The sequence below is a fragment of the Eretmochelys imbricata genome, chromosome 10 (genome assembly GCF_965152235.1).
Source record: "Eretmochelys imbricata isolate rEreImb1 chromosome 10, rEreImb1.hap1, whole genome shotgun sequence".
Taxonomy (NCBI): domain Eukaryota; kingdom Metazoa; phylum Chordata; order Testudines; family Cheloniidae; genus Eretmochelys; species Eretmochelys imbricata.
The window spans coordinates 82,782,208-82,796,561 of record NC_135581.1 but is presented as its reverse complement, the minus strand read 5'-3'; the positions used below and the strand labels follow the sequence as shown (position 1 = coordinate 82,796,561).

The 14,354-nt window shown below is 41.0% G+C and overlaps 1 protein-coding gene across 2 annotated transcripts in view; it reads left to right on the top strand.

Annotated features, from left to right (window-relative positions):
• Positions 1-9,629, top strand: part of MORF4L1 (mortality factor 4 like 1) — a 40,649-nt gene extending 31,020 nt beyond the window's left edge. For both annotated transcript variants that reach the window (XM_077827610.1, XM_077827611.1), the window contains 4 exons: positions 1,019-1,107; positions 4,927-5,099; positions 5,434-5,518; positions 8,942-9,629. In XM_077827610.1, coding sequence (XP_077683736.1) covers positions 1,019-1,107; positions 4,927-5,099; positions 5,434-5,518; positions 8,942-9,026 — 432 coding nt within the window. In that variant the 3' untranslated portion in view covers positions 9,027-9,629. The remainder of the gene's footprint in view (positions 1-1,018; positions 1,108-4,926; positions 5,100-5,433; positions 5,519-8,941) is intronic.
• The last annotated feature ends 4,725 nt before the right edge of the window (positions 9,630-14,354 follow it).

Below are 14,354 nucleotides of genomic sequence, written 5' to 3'. Positions count from 1 at the left end.
TTCCCATGCAACTCTGAAAATGTACTTTAATAGTGGTATTCAGTACAGTACTTTTTCCAGTTCTGGGAACATCAGTTTCTGAATCTCCTCAGACTGGAATGCTCTTGTGAAAGGAATTGGCTCATTGCATCCAGCTGTGACAAAAGATTTGTATTTGAGCTCATGTTTCAGAAGTGAAAAGTGAGTATAGTAACTAATATACAGTTTAATTGTGGCTTGTATGTGTATATATAATGGCTTCTATGTACAGTGTTAAACATTAGAATCTAAAATCCTTAATGGCACATGCATTTGAATAGTAACTCCTCTGCTTCTCTGTGCTCTGGTGCAGTTGGGTGATGCCCTCTTTAGATAGACATTCCATCTGCATGCATTACAATTTACAAACATACAGGGTGTGCTCAGTGGTGTCTGAAATATGTCTGCTGTCAGCAAGCAGATCTTAGCAGAGAGTGAACAAGAAATGAGGAGCCCTTGATATCTGTAGGGAGCCAAAAGAGAAGAGTCTGGACTCTTGTGTGTAACCCAATGCTATCCGCTATTAGATTTAGAATAGAATACTTTATTTTAGATAACTTAAAATAGTGGGCAAGGTTTGATGCATAAAGATATTGTGGTGCTCCGTCTTGTCCCTGGATGGGAGGAGTTCTGTAATTCCTACCTATATCCACTAGATCATGTAGGGATTTGTTTGCTGATGTTCTAGAATTCATAGCTGCATATTCTAGATTCTGAGGAGCTCTGCTTAGTCAAACAGTAAAAGATGACTTTTGAAAAGCATGTAACATGCAAAAAGAGAAGGGGCAAACTTGATGGAATGATTAGTTGTGATTTAATACCTTCATGGTTAAGTAAAATCCTAGCTCCAAATTCTCAACAGCTGAATGTTGTAGAAAAATTATTTTCTACAAAGTTCCTCTTGTATTTGTCAGTACTTTAAAACCAGTATGCAGACACAAATATTCTGCAGGTGAGACTATTTGCATTAGTCCATCTACTTATTCTTTGATTTTCATAGCTCTTTTATCTTCCTGCCAAGAAGAACGTTGACTCAATTTTAGAGGATTACGCAAGCTACAAGAAATCACGAGGAAACACTGATAATAAGTAAGTAATGGCATTTTAAAAGGCATGTCTTAGCCATTAAAATGGCTTTCTGCTGTTGACTGTTACAGCCTGTCCCAGTCCCCCTTCCTGGATGAGCACCGCTTCCTTGTAAATGGACCACACGTAATCCTGGGCCCAGTTTAGCTCAGGAATTTCTTAACCACAGATCTTTACTGTGGAACAGCACTAGAATGTTCTAGATCTCTGGAAAAGCGCAAACCCTTGAACACAATCCACCCGATTTGATCTCCCTGCTCTTGTCAGCCTTGGGTTTGTTCAGCATCCTTAAGCAAGGTAGACCACTCTTGCTGCCTTCCTCTTCCATTCCTCTTCATTATCTGGTGGTGGATGGCTTCCCCCTCACAGACCCATCCTTAAAGTGTCTCATCTGTGGTCAGGTGGTCAAACTGCAGCTTTCCAGCTATGTGCTTAGACCAAGGAGTTCCAGCCCTGTCCTTTTAGATTTGGGTAGAGTCAAGTCAGTTATGCCTCCTGGTTGCAAATCCAGAACACAGCAGCAGAGAGTTAATCCGAGTTGATGGTTCTCCGACTCCCATTTATAGTCGTTCACCTTTGTGACCAGTCCCCAGCCCGAAAGGAACGTTCTAATCCCCAAATGAAGGCTAAAGCACAAAGTGACTGATGGTTACAATTAAAATGAAGGCTGAAATACAACCTGGAGGTCAGTTTGATCGAAACCTCTCCCAATCTCACAGCGACCACAGAAATTGTTAAATACAAATGGTACTTGAGTACCTGCAGTGCAAATCAAGAAGTGAACCTGAATAATTAAATAACTTCTGTGCTACCAAATTGTCAGGCTGGAATTTTCAAAGAAGCCTGATTCCTTGAGCTTCTTTGAAAATATCAGTGTAAATGTACCTGCTTGTTTCTCTCCTTCTATTGGTATATGTAACACAAGGTCCAGTTGCTAAAAGTGCTGTTCATAAAGGGGGCTAATCTTGTGCTCCTGTATATGCCAAAATCTAGGTTTACACTTTTGAAAATTGGGCTTGCATGTCTTTATATATAATTGTTATAGTTGGAGTGGCTCTGAATAGCTTAGGTTGATTAGCGTTTCCCTTATAACACCCTGTTTAGTGTTGCCCCCTGTTTGTATGCAGATAATACACTATTTAAGTTTCCTGCAAGACCGTAGCTTACACTTTCTGACTTCTGAGTGCTTAACTGTGCAATCCTTAATAGCTTTGTTTTAGTTCTCTTTTAGTGGATTTTTCTAGGGCTGGACACTACTGGAATGCTCTGTCATGCACTTTGAGGCACATGAGGGGAAGCCCTTCTAAGAAGCTGCACAGTATCTTACCCTCTTTGTGCATCTTGTAAGGGCTCCTACGGGATTCTCCCAGATCCAAGGTCTGATCCAATGTCCATTGAAATAAACACCCACATGATGTCAGTGGGAATAGAAACCTAGGGATTAGAACTGGGGTTCATCTAGTCTAGTATCCTGTCTCTCACAGTGGCCAGTACCGGGTGCTTTAGAGGAAGATACAAGAAACCCTGCAGCTTGCAGATATGAGATAATGTACCCTCCGTGAAATTCGTACCTTAATTACTAATAGAGATTGGTTTAAGACCTGAAAGGTTTTTTGTTGGTATTAACTGCTAGAATGCTGGGTATGCTTGTATTCCAAGTGAATGGTCCAATCCCTTTGCCTCCATTAAATCATGAGGCAATGAATTCCAGTCTAATTGAATTGCATGGAAGTGTTTCCTTTTATCAGTTTTGAATTTGCCATCTTTCAGTTTCATCAAATGCCCCCCCCTTTTTTTGTTTTGAGACAGGGAAAACAGAAGCTCCCAATCTCCCTTTTCTATGTCATTCATTTTATAAAGTTCTGTCACATTCCCTCTTATGTCTACTTTCAAAGATAAACTATCAGTCCTTCAATCTCTCATCAATGAGTCTTCCACGTTCCTAATTGTTCTCATGATCCTTTTCTGAAAACGCCTTTAATTCTACAATATCGTTTGAGATTGGGTGACTAGTGTTCCAGATGAGGATGACACTGATTTATATCATGGCATTAGAACTTCCATGTCTTCCATCCTGTTCTTGATGTGTCCTGACCTCTTGTTTGGGTATTATTGGACTCCTTGCAAAATGTCAGGAGAATAGCCTGGTTTAATGGATTCGCTATGGTAAGTGAACCCTGTAGAAATAAAACTAACTTGAGGGGAAGAGAATTTTTTTCTCCGGATGGTACATCTTTTTCCCTTCCTTACTTCTATGCAGAGCACAGCACTTTCCCTCAAATGTTAAATCTGTTCGATGTGAAAGGCTTATGTTCTTTGCTGATGTTACAGAAGTGTAAAGTTAAAAGCAGTAACCTCAACGTTTTGAATTTCCTTACAGGGATAAGGACTGAGTGTCTCTTCTGTTAAGAGAGATGCAGTAGTTGACCTCTTTTGTACAGAAGTCAAAGCTATGTGTGATGAAGTGGGAACTGTTTGTAATATTTCGTATGAAGCCAATATGTGCCTCAGTTTCCTGCTCAACTTTGCATGGCTACCCAATGTGGGGGTGGAGTGGGGGAGGATTAAATTATTTCTCAGGGTCTCTGAGGGTCATAAGGGCGTGTGTCCCCTTCCTGTTTGGGTGGAGTGAAGAGTCGTTAAAGAACTGGTTGAAACCAACCCTGGTCAACAAGACAATGCAAGCTCCAATAACTCATGGATTTCCCTGCCTCTCAGCAGAGAAGCTAAGCAAAAACCCCAAATTGAGAACAGAAGACTGAGGGGAGGGTGAGTTCTGGAAGAAACTTGAGCGCTCTCTCTCTCACTTGGGAACCAACTAAGGAGGTTGGACTGACATCCCCTTCCTCCGTTGAAAATGGAGTTCAGTACAGCATGGCTGGGCTCTGGACTGACCAGAATGGACTGTGCTTTAACCTTTGTTTCTCTGTGCTAATCTCAGGACTTCCTGTGCTGTCTTCCAGCTGCCTAATAAGCCCTGCTGTTTTGAAAACGCTGCTTGAGTGTGACTGTAAATACTGGGTGAGGTGCATTAATCCTGGAAGGGTGGACTAGCCTCTACCAGGAGTCTGTCTCACTTGGACTCACTGAATACAGCTCATGGTATAAAGCAGGAGTGCTGAAGCTCAGACTCAGGAGCCGATGAGGCTGTGTGGCCTAAACTGAAGGAAGAGTGAGACCACCATGCTGTTGGGCACATCGAAGGGTTCCTCCAACAGACTATTTTAAAGCTGGAGGCATAGCATGGCTCTGGTGCAGACAATGGAGTTGAAGATTTGTAGGGCCATATGTATTATGGTTTTGAAAAAGTGTGGTTAGATATTTTAAAATTCAGCTGCGTGAATGATTGTTTGCCATCATGAAGTGCAGGACTGCTTGAGCTATCAAACCCAGCTCTGACTTCATTCCAATGCCAGTTGTTGCTGAAGTTAGTAATGTGTGTGGCATGAAACTGACGAGCGTATGTTCCAAGACTTTAAGAAATCGCCTTTTTATCTTGCTTTGAATGTGCCACTTTAGTCATGCATTTGGATAAGTATCAGATGCAGGTGGGAAGGCAGAATGTTTCCTTTTAGTCACTTTTTTCTTAGAACTAAGTTGGCTTGAAGCATGTCTTCATGTAGAGCCAGAATACCCCATTTTTAAAAAGCAGAACCACTAGAATGATGCATATGTTTCTCTGTGCCATCTTATGAATACTGGCTCTTCCGACTTCTAAAAGTCAAGTGCACAACTATCCCGAGAAAATCACAGCCCTGGTGTTCGGTTTGGTTTTTTATTTAAATTTTTAATGGTATTTCACATTTCCTTTCTGTTTGCCAGAGAATATGCTGTTAATGAAGTTGTTGCTGGAATAAAAGAGTACTTCAATGTAATGCTGGGGACTCAGCTGCTGTACAAATTTGAGAGGCCACAGTATGCTGAAATTTTAGCAGATCATCCTGATGCACCTATGTCACAGGTCTATGGTGCACCACACCTACTACGATTATTTGGTAAGTATGGCATCTTGATTCCACCATAAAAAGGGACAAATGGTTACATTGCTCCGACTTCTTTTCTGTCCTGTTAATTGGAATAATACAGTGAATCAGAGTAAAATGCCTAAACAAATGACTCAGTTCTATGCTTGGGTCATTTATATACAATGTTCAAAGCCACAAATCACCTACTCAGAATGGAACTTTTCAAAACATAGTTGTTTAGACAAGCTTGCATAGGGAAGAATGGCAGTCTGAAGTTAGAACAGATCTTGGATTTATACTCATGTATGGTGAAACTTGTTATATTTGACTGTTTTTCATGACAACTTTATGCTTTTCTTAACAGTACGAATTGGAGCTATGCTTGCCTACACCCCTCTTGATGAGAAGAGCCTGGCTTTGTTGTTAAACTACTTGCATGATTTCTTGAAGTAAGTTCAGCCTTTCATGTTTGTGTGTTGAAGGTATTTTAAAAACGCTAAAGCCCTGATCCTGCAAACACTTATTTATATGCTTAATGTTAAGCATGTGTGTGTTTATACACTGTGACCTGCATGCTTTCTGACTCATAATTTTTTTATGACAGTATTTTGATTATCATATTGACAGTGCATGTCACAGTTAATCTGAAACACTAATCCAGAGCAAGCACTTCGATCTCTTGACAGCCTTTCTTGCAGTTTTGTGGTGGTGGTCAGTTATGCATAATTAGTATTACTCTTCAGTAAAATGCACAATAGGCTGTAACTTGTTAAAGATTTCAAGTTTCAGGACCTAAATTTACCTAAAGCAGCTTAAATTTTTCTGTACTAACTAAACTGAAAAAAGCTTGCTTGGTTAATATTGCAGTGAGTCATACCTTTGTAGCAACACAGAGTTGGTACGAGAGGTCTTGTACTAGAAATTGCTTTGGCACTCTGTGTTGACGTACTGCAAAATTGTTCCTGATTAGAGACAAGTGTGTGGTTCCATGTGAAGGCACATAACCAAGGTGAAATGCATGGGTTTTTGCAGTTGAGTTTTTCTGTCATTACTCACATTCAGTAAAGTTCTTTGACATCTGAAGCAGTTTCCAACTTTCACGTGGTAAATAAGCACCCAACTTTCACAATAAGCCACAAATCAAGCTAATCCCATTTCAAAACAAGCCAATCCTTAAGAACCCCAACACTATGACTAGATTCCCCCGCAGCTTGCAGTCTGGGACTGTGGTGGGCCTGCTGTGCACCCCTGAGTCTTCCCCCTGCTTGCCCCATGCTTGCTGGGAGCTGATCAATTAAAAAAAGAAAGCAACAAGCTATAAGCAAAAAAACTAGCAACTCACAAGCCAATTAAGCCAAAAACAAGCCCAATTTATACACTCCCTCTCTTTTCCAGTACACTGCTGTTTAAAAGGAAAAAGATCAATCAAACCATTTGGGTAGAAAAAAGATCCATTTTTGTTCTTGCATGCACTGCTGCAAACTGCTAAATCAGAGCAATTCCATCAGGAGTTTCAAAAACTCATCTATGATTGCCTTAATGAAAAACATCTTTAATTTATTATGCAGCTTTATATTTTAGTTGTGTGTAGAGGCCCCAGTCAAGATTGGCACCCAATTCTACATACATGCAATAAGAGATGGTCCCTGCCATGAAGAGCTTATCCAAGTAGACAGTCCAGACAAAAGTGTGGGGAGGAGGAGCATTCTCCCCATTTTACAGATGGGGAATAGAGCTCAAAAGAGGTTAAATGACTTATCCAAAGTGTCTCAGTATGTGGCAGAGCTGGGAGCTAATCCCAGTTAAGTAGCTGAGCTACGAGACCATCTTTCAGCTCATTGAAAGGCCAAGCTTAAGCCATTTGTTTCTTGATGCGTTTAGAACTCGTTGATCTGCCTTTCCTGAAATATGTGCAAGGCGACAGTTACAAACAAAGTCTAAGTCCCGTTTGTTCAATAGCACTTCGAGACACTTAGACTCTTACGTCAGTTAGGTGCTTTTTAAAGTATTACTCTATCTTACTATAGGACTTAAATGTGAAATCGAAAAGCGGGAAGTTCATGCTCTGTTAGTGGAGGAGCTGTCTACTCTAAAGAATCAGTCCTCTGTATTTTAGAAACTTAAAATCTGATTAAGTTTTAATTTATGAAAGAATCCTCTGCAGTTCTAAAATTTAAGAGGACTTCTAGTTACGGCTTATGCTTTAGAACTCCGGGTGCAGGGTTAATTCTCCAATTGTCATTGGTGTCTATGCTTATAATCCCCGGCAAATGCACAAGCACGATTCTTGCTTTCCAGTATGGGAGGGAAATGTCAGGCAGTCTCAGTCTTGTAGGCAATTTAAATACTTAATGTTTGAAATTGCTTGGCCTTGTGTCTTAATACTCCAGAGGCATACCATTATTTTCTCTATGCGCTAACTACCTGTTTATATCTAGTCTTTTTACCACCACATTCTGTTGCTGTTGCTTTCTCTTTATTCCTTCAATAAAGCCATTGTTTCTTTAACACTATTGTGAAGAATTGAAAACTGACTTAATTTCATAGATCAAAGACAGGCTAAAAGCAATTGGTAGCGAATCCATAACGTTTGAAAATGTTAGTAAATGAAGTGCAATAGGTGATAAAATTAGTGATTCTCACAGGGGGCCTTACAGAACCATAAGAATATCCCCATTTAAAATGTAAAAGCTTGTGGTTCGGGAGGAAACCTGAATCTGCCCTACAAAGACGGCCTGAGTATCGCTGCAGCACTCCGTTTGTAGAATGCCATATTTATTGGCCACTCCTCTACTAGCCTTGGTTATAAATGGTACCCTACCAAATTCACGGTCCATTTTGGTCAATTTCATGGTCAAAGGATTTTAAAAATTGTAAATTTCATGATTTCAGCTATTTAAATCTGAAATTTCGTGGTGCCTTAATTTGTAGGGATCCTGTCCTAAAAAGGAGGGGGGTGTTTGGGGGGGGGAGGAGTCACAAGATTATTGTGGGGGGGGTGCGGTGATGCTCCCCTTACTTCTGCGCTGCTGGTAGCGGCATGGCCTTCAGAGCTGGGCAGCTGGAGAGCGGCGGCTGCTGGCCGGGAGCCCAGCTCTGAAGGCAGAGCCCCCGCCAGCAGCAGCGCAGAAGGGAGGGTGGCCTGGTGTGGTTGTCGTCCTTGCTTCCACGCTGCTGCTGGCTGGGTGCTGCCCTTGGAGCCGGGCCTCTGACCAACAGCCACTGCTCTCCGGCCGCCCAGCTCTGAAGGCAGCACAGAAGTAAGGGTGGCAATACCACAGCCCCTCCTGCAACTCTCTTTTGGGTCAGGATCCCAATTGGACACGTGCTGGTCCCCCCTTTGAAATCCCTATTGTATAGGGTAAAAGCGCACGAGACCAGATTACACCGTCCATGATGTGGTTTTCACGGCTGTGAATTTGGTGGGGCCCTAGTTACAAAGCTTCTCCTAGCACCTGTTAAGAACCACACTTGTTTGTACAGAACAGTAGGGTACTTCTTACCTGCCTGCTTGAGTGACTGGCAGACGTCCAGAAAGGACAGACACTTGATACGAAATGGAACCTATTTCAACCTGGCGGAGGTCTTGTGGCAACACTTGGCTGTGGTCTCATTTGTTTGACAATATGATTTCACTGATTGGAATTCTGAGTGAGGCACTAGGGAGGATTTCAATAGTACAACGTCTGACACCTGTCCAGAATTAAACTCGGTGTTTCTCTGGGCTGTTCAAAGACTGACAGATTTTTCAACAGCATATGCTGGAATCCGGTTCCAAGCAGTGAAATAACTGTTTGTGTACACTAAAACTGAAATCTTGAGACAATGAGCAACAAGGTATTTTAATTTCTGAATGTGTATATTTTTCACAGGTATTTAGCGAAGAATGCTTCCACGTTGTTTAGTGCCAGTGACTATGAAGTAGCCCCTCCCGAATACCATCGGAAAGCAGTATAACAGCATGCCTCTGTATAGTGAAGTAATACTTGGATCTTCTGTAACAGTGCTGTCCATGTCTACATTTTGTTTTGTCCTTCCATTGCACATGTCTCTTGCACAGATTATGTAAATTTGAAGTGAATAAAGTGTGTGTTAAAACTGAACTGACATTTGTAAGTTCTAAAGTTTTCTTTTGTTTGTTTTGAAACAGAAGCCTAAAAAGGAGGCTTTGGGAACCCATCAGTGGGATGTGGAAAGAAATGCGATTAGCATATTTTCATTGTCTGAGCTCCTTAAAGTTTATAGGTTCATTGTTTTGACACTAAGCTCTTACCTAACCTGCATTATTGATTAGTGATGACAAGTGTGCCACAGGGTTGTGATCACCTAACTTACATGCTACTAATTAGTCTGAATTTCAAGCAGACTCACTTTCTTGGTGTTTGAAGTATAGCATTTGTTGATCCATAAATTCATTCCTTGCCTAGTGAGTTGAAGGATTGTGACTTTTCTGTTCTAACACAATGGAAAAATGTATTGTATCTTGGTGTTCTGGAAATGTTGGTCTTTCAAGGAGCTATTTTTCAAGTCTTCAAATAAACTTTTTTATTTCAAACATTACCTATTTTGACTTTTTAACTGACCTGTGTCCTGCTTCATCTGTTGGAGCATTTTCACGTGATCTAGCGCTCAGTCATAAATCAAATTGCTTTGTCATAGTTAAATCTGCAGTATTCTGAAAATACCAGTATAAAGTGTGAATTTGTGATTTTTAGTTGTAATTTGGAGGTGCTGTGTCTGAGCCTTCTTCAGCATTCCTTACTCCTAACTGAAATCCATTAGGATACAGCACTCCTACTCCAACTTCTTTGAATAAAGAAATCAAACTGCATGGAACAGCAACAAAGCTGTAAAAGATCATTAGAAACAGTGTTTTGAAACCAATCACTTTGAAAACAGACCACTTTTCAGCCTCTCCCAACCCATTCAGACAGCAGAAACTTGAAATTCACAGGACTGTGACCCTGGACAGATAAAATGTGAAGTAGGACTAGCGTATTTTTCTCAAAAAGCCCCAGTGTGCCTCTTGTTCAATAAACCCCATTTTCCAGTGGTAAAGAAGCATCAAAAGTCTTTATTTATTTTTTTTTCTATTGATGGACTAGATTCCTCCCTCCAGTAGGGAATAATTCAATTCCTATCTACTGATAAGACAGTTGCAATATACTTGACTTGTATATCTTTCTAAACTAAATTGGGACAGATTAATAATGCAAACCATGCATGAAGAAACTTGTACATCTACAGTGGCTTTAATCCAGAACTCTTGAATAACGTGGTAGTTCCAAACAATATGCATGAAGTCGCGGTTGTAATTTTACATAATACACACTGAGTGCAATGAGTTCTATGCATTTCTTTTGGATAATCCTTAAAAAAATTTAAGATGTGTTAAATATGTATTGATATGATTTTTTGTCTGAGCAGACGAGAAACGAAAATTTGTTAGAATAATGTTTTCCCAAGTTTTCCCTCTTAATTTTCCGTCTGTATCTTTAATCACAGTATATTCATACAAGGTTGAAAGCTGTTAAAGCACATTGCCAAGCACTGATCTAACAAATTAAAATCTCAACAAGTACGATGGATTTTAGTCATTTCTGAGTGCTAAGCATAGTGCAGGGATTGGCAACCTTTGGCACGCGGCCCGCTAGGGTAAGCCCCCTGACAGGACGGGCTGATTGTTTACTGGCCGTGTCCACAGGTTCGGCCGATTGCCGCTTCCATTCGCCACGGTTCGCTGTTCCAGACCAATGGGGGCTGTGGAAGCGGTGGCCAGCACATCCCTTGGGCCGCGCCACTTTCCGCAGCCCCCATTGGCCTGGAGCGGCGAACCCCAGCCGATGGGCACTGCGATTGGCCAAACCTGCAGACGCAGCAGGTAAACAAACCATCCCATCCTGTCGGGGCTTACCCTGGTGGGCCGCGGGCCAAAGGTTGCCGGTCCCTGGCATAGTGAATAGTTAAAGGATATAAATGAGGCATAGCCTTTCAACGGACATCTGCCTTAACATAATTAAATATTTATATAATGGTAGCACCCAGAGGCCCTAAATTAGGGTTGATCACCCTGAATTATCACTGCAAATTCATACCAGTACTTCAATTCTTATTTTTACAGCTACACACGCCTGCTAAGGACTTCACAATGGTGGGTCTTGACCCAAATATAAGCTTCCAGTCTGGGATCATTTGAAAGGATTTCAGACACTTGCAAGAGAAAATATTGCTGTGGTTGAACTATGAATATGTAAAGTCTTCGTAGGCGGCAGAATTCAGTCTCTCCAGTCTGAAATCATTGACACACCCTGTTGGCAAAAAACCTTTTAAAATAAGAACCTGGGAAAACATAGCTTCTTTTAGAAAATAATCAGAATTAAAGCTAGTTTCCTGTCTTAACACCTGACATTGTCATGGCTTCTATTTGGTTATCGATCTTAAACTTAATCTACAACAATAGCAACCTAAAACTTGCTATGCGTACATCTACCACTTGTACATCTGCCTTCCCTCACCCTTCTAAACTTTAAAATCCAGTCTGACAAGGGGACCCTCACAAATGTCTGATTTGATTATTTAAAGAAAATCTGCTGTTTAAATCTTTAATTCTACAAAAAAGAAATTTATCTGCTCAGTAATTTATCTTTATAGCACAGCTGTACAATATGAAACACTTCTTTAGCCTTTGCTGCAACTGTTTGCATCCTGTATTGCTTAACTTTTTGGTGTTCATGATAGATTTGGATTCATCCTTCCATTGATGCTGCCTCTTGTGTTTCGATCAGGTAGGGAGAACTGTCTTAACTGTACATTTTTCATGAGGCTACCGACGGCTGAATTTTGAATGTTTAAATTATATTCTTATTTTTTAACAAGCTAACAAAAGAGCACGTTATCCACGCATGGTATGTGTAACTTTTATGGTACGTGTTTGCATGGTATATGTAGCTTTTTAGATAAACTTTCAACACTGATTTGGCAAATTGACTTTTCACCCGGTTTACAACATTTCCTTCTGTTCTGTTGCAGAAACTTTCTTCTGATGGTATTGGAGTGACCAAATGAGTCCAAAGTTTTCAGCCATAAAATCATTCCTGATGTGTTACCACCTCTCTGCTCATCTCTGTAAACAACTGCTTTGTAGCAGTCACTACTTTCCAGTGATCTTGAAGTCACAAATCAATACACTTCTTGTGAGTTATCCGAAGTACATAACGGCCATATTAGGCCAGACCAATGGCCCATCTAACCCAGTATCCGGTCTCTGGCAATGGCCTGTGCCAGATACTTCAGAGGGAATAAACAGAACCGGGCAATTTGTCAAGTGATTCATTCCCTGTTGTCCACTCCCAATTTCTGGCAGTCAAATTTAGGGACACCAGGAATGTGGGGTAGCATCCCTGACCATCTTGGCTAATAGCCATTGATGGACCTATCCTTCAGGAACTTATCTTGAACCCAGTTGTACTTGTGACCTTCACAACGTCCCATGATAATAAGTTCCTTAGGTTGCCTGTGCATTGGGTGAAGAACTACTCATTTGGTTTTTAATGCTGCTGGCTTTTAATGTCATAAGTTGATCCCCAGTTCTTGTGTTTATGTGAAACAGTAAATAACACTGTCTCCATACCATTTGTTTTGTAGACTTCTCATATTCCCACCCTTAGGATAAGCGCAGACTCTGTGGGGGCAGGGCATAGCAGAGGGCTGAGTGCCCCCTGGGCCTGGAGGGAGCTGGCACCTATGACTCTTGTTCATCTCTTTTCTAAAACGAATAGTCCCAGTCTCTTTAATCTCTCCTCATATGGAAGCTGTTCTAGACCCCTCATCATTGTTGTTGCTCTTCTTTGTGCCTTTTCCAGTTATAATCTTGTGAGATAGGGTGAACAAAACTGCATGCCTTACTCAAGATTTATATATTGGCATTTGTTTTATTACTGAATTAGATAAGTGTTAGGCATAAAGACACAAACCATCTTGTGATCAGCATTGTACACATGCTGATTTCACATGTTCATCTGTCCTAGTCCATGTAAGTGGTCACTAACTGGTAAAGATTGTGCACAGTCTCTGCTGGAGTGACATGATTAGAATTCTGTGTAAGGGTGTGTCCCCCCAGCCCGCCCTTCCTGACTCTTCTCTTGATGTAACTGGAATCTCAAGATGCTAAAACGTGGAAATGCAGGAATTGTTTACAGCCACTGACCTCCATTAGCCAAAGGAGCTGCTGAGGGTGTTTCAGCGCAGGGGTTCTATAACCGGCTGCGTGTGCATCTCCGTGTCAATGGAACAAACCTGGTGGAGGAAAGCCACAATGTCTGTATAAAAAGTAGCAAACCAGCAAATGTTAAATGTCAAAGGCTTAATCTCTCAAGAGATTGCATTGTGCTTAGCTTTTCAGCAGGAATCACTCTTCTGGTGTTTTTTCTTTTTAATTTTCTGATCAGCTTTTAACTAGCTTTGTTTGAAAGTGTGGAAATATTAAAGGGCAAATGGGATGACCTGGGTAACTATTGGCCTGTCAGCCTAACATTGATGCTGGGCAAGATAATGGAGCAGCTGATACAGGACTTGATTTTTAGAGAATTAAAGGAGGATAATAGTTATTGCCAAGCAATTTGGGTTTATGGGAAATGGATCCTGTCAGACTAACTTGATACCTTTTGAGCTGACAAGTTTGGATAAGGGTAACAGTGTTTGATATAATATACTTGGACTATCAAACAGTGTTTGAGTTGGTACCTCAAACACTTTGATTAACAAACTAGAATGATATAAAATTAACATGGAACACATTAGATTAAATGCTGGCTAATCAATAGGTCTCTAAATATAATGGTAAATGGGGAATCATCAAGCAGGTGTGTTCTTGGTTGGGTCCTGCAGGCGTCTGTTCTTGGCTCTTCCCTATTTAACATTTTTACCAATGACCTAGAAGAAAACAAATAATCACTGAGTCTGCAGATAAGCCAAAAATTGGGGGAGTGGTAATTAATGAAGAGGACAGGTCACTGATAGGGTGATCTAGATCACTTGGTAAGCTGGGCGCAAGCAAACAGTATGCGTTTTAATACAGTCAAATGTAAATGTGTACTTCTAGGAACAAAGAATGTAGGCCATAGTTACAGGATGGCGGACTCTTCCCTGGGAAGCAGTGACTGAAAAAGATGTGGGGGCCATGGTGGAGAATCGGCTAAACGTGAGCTCCCAGTGTGACTGGCCAAAAGGGCTAACGCAATCCTTGGATGCATAACCTCTGTTCCTACACCTCTGTATTTGCCACTT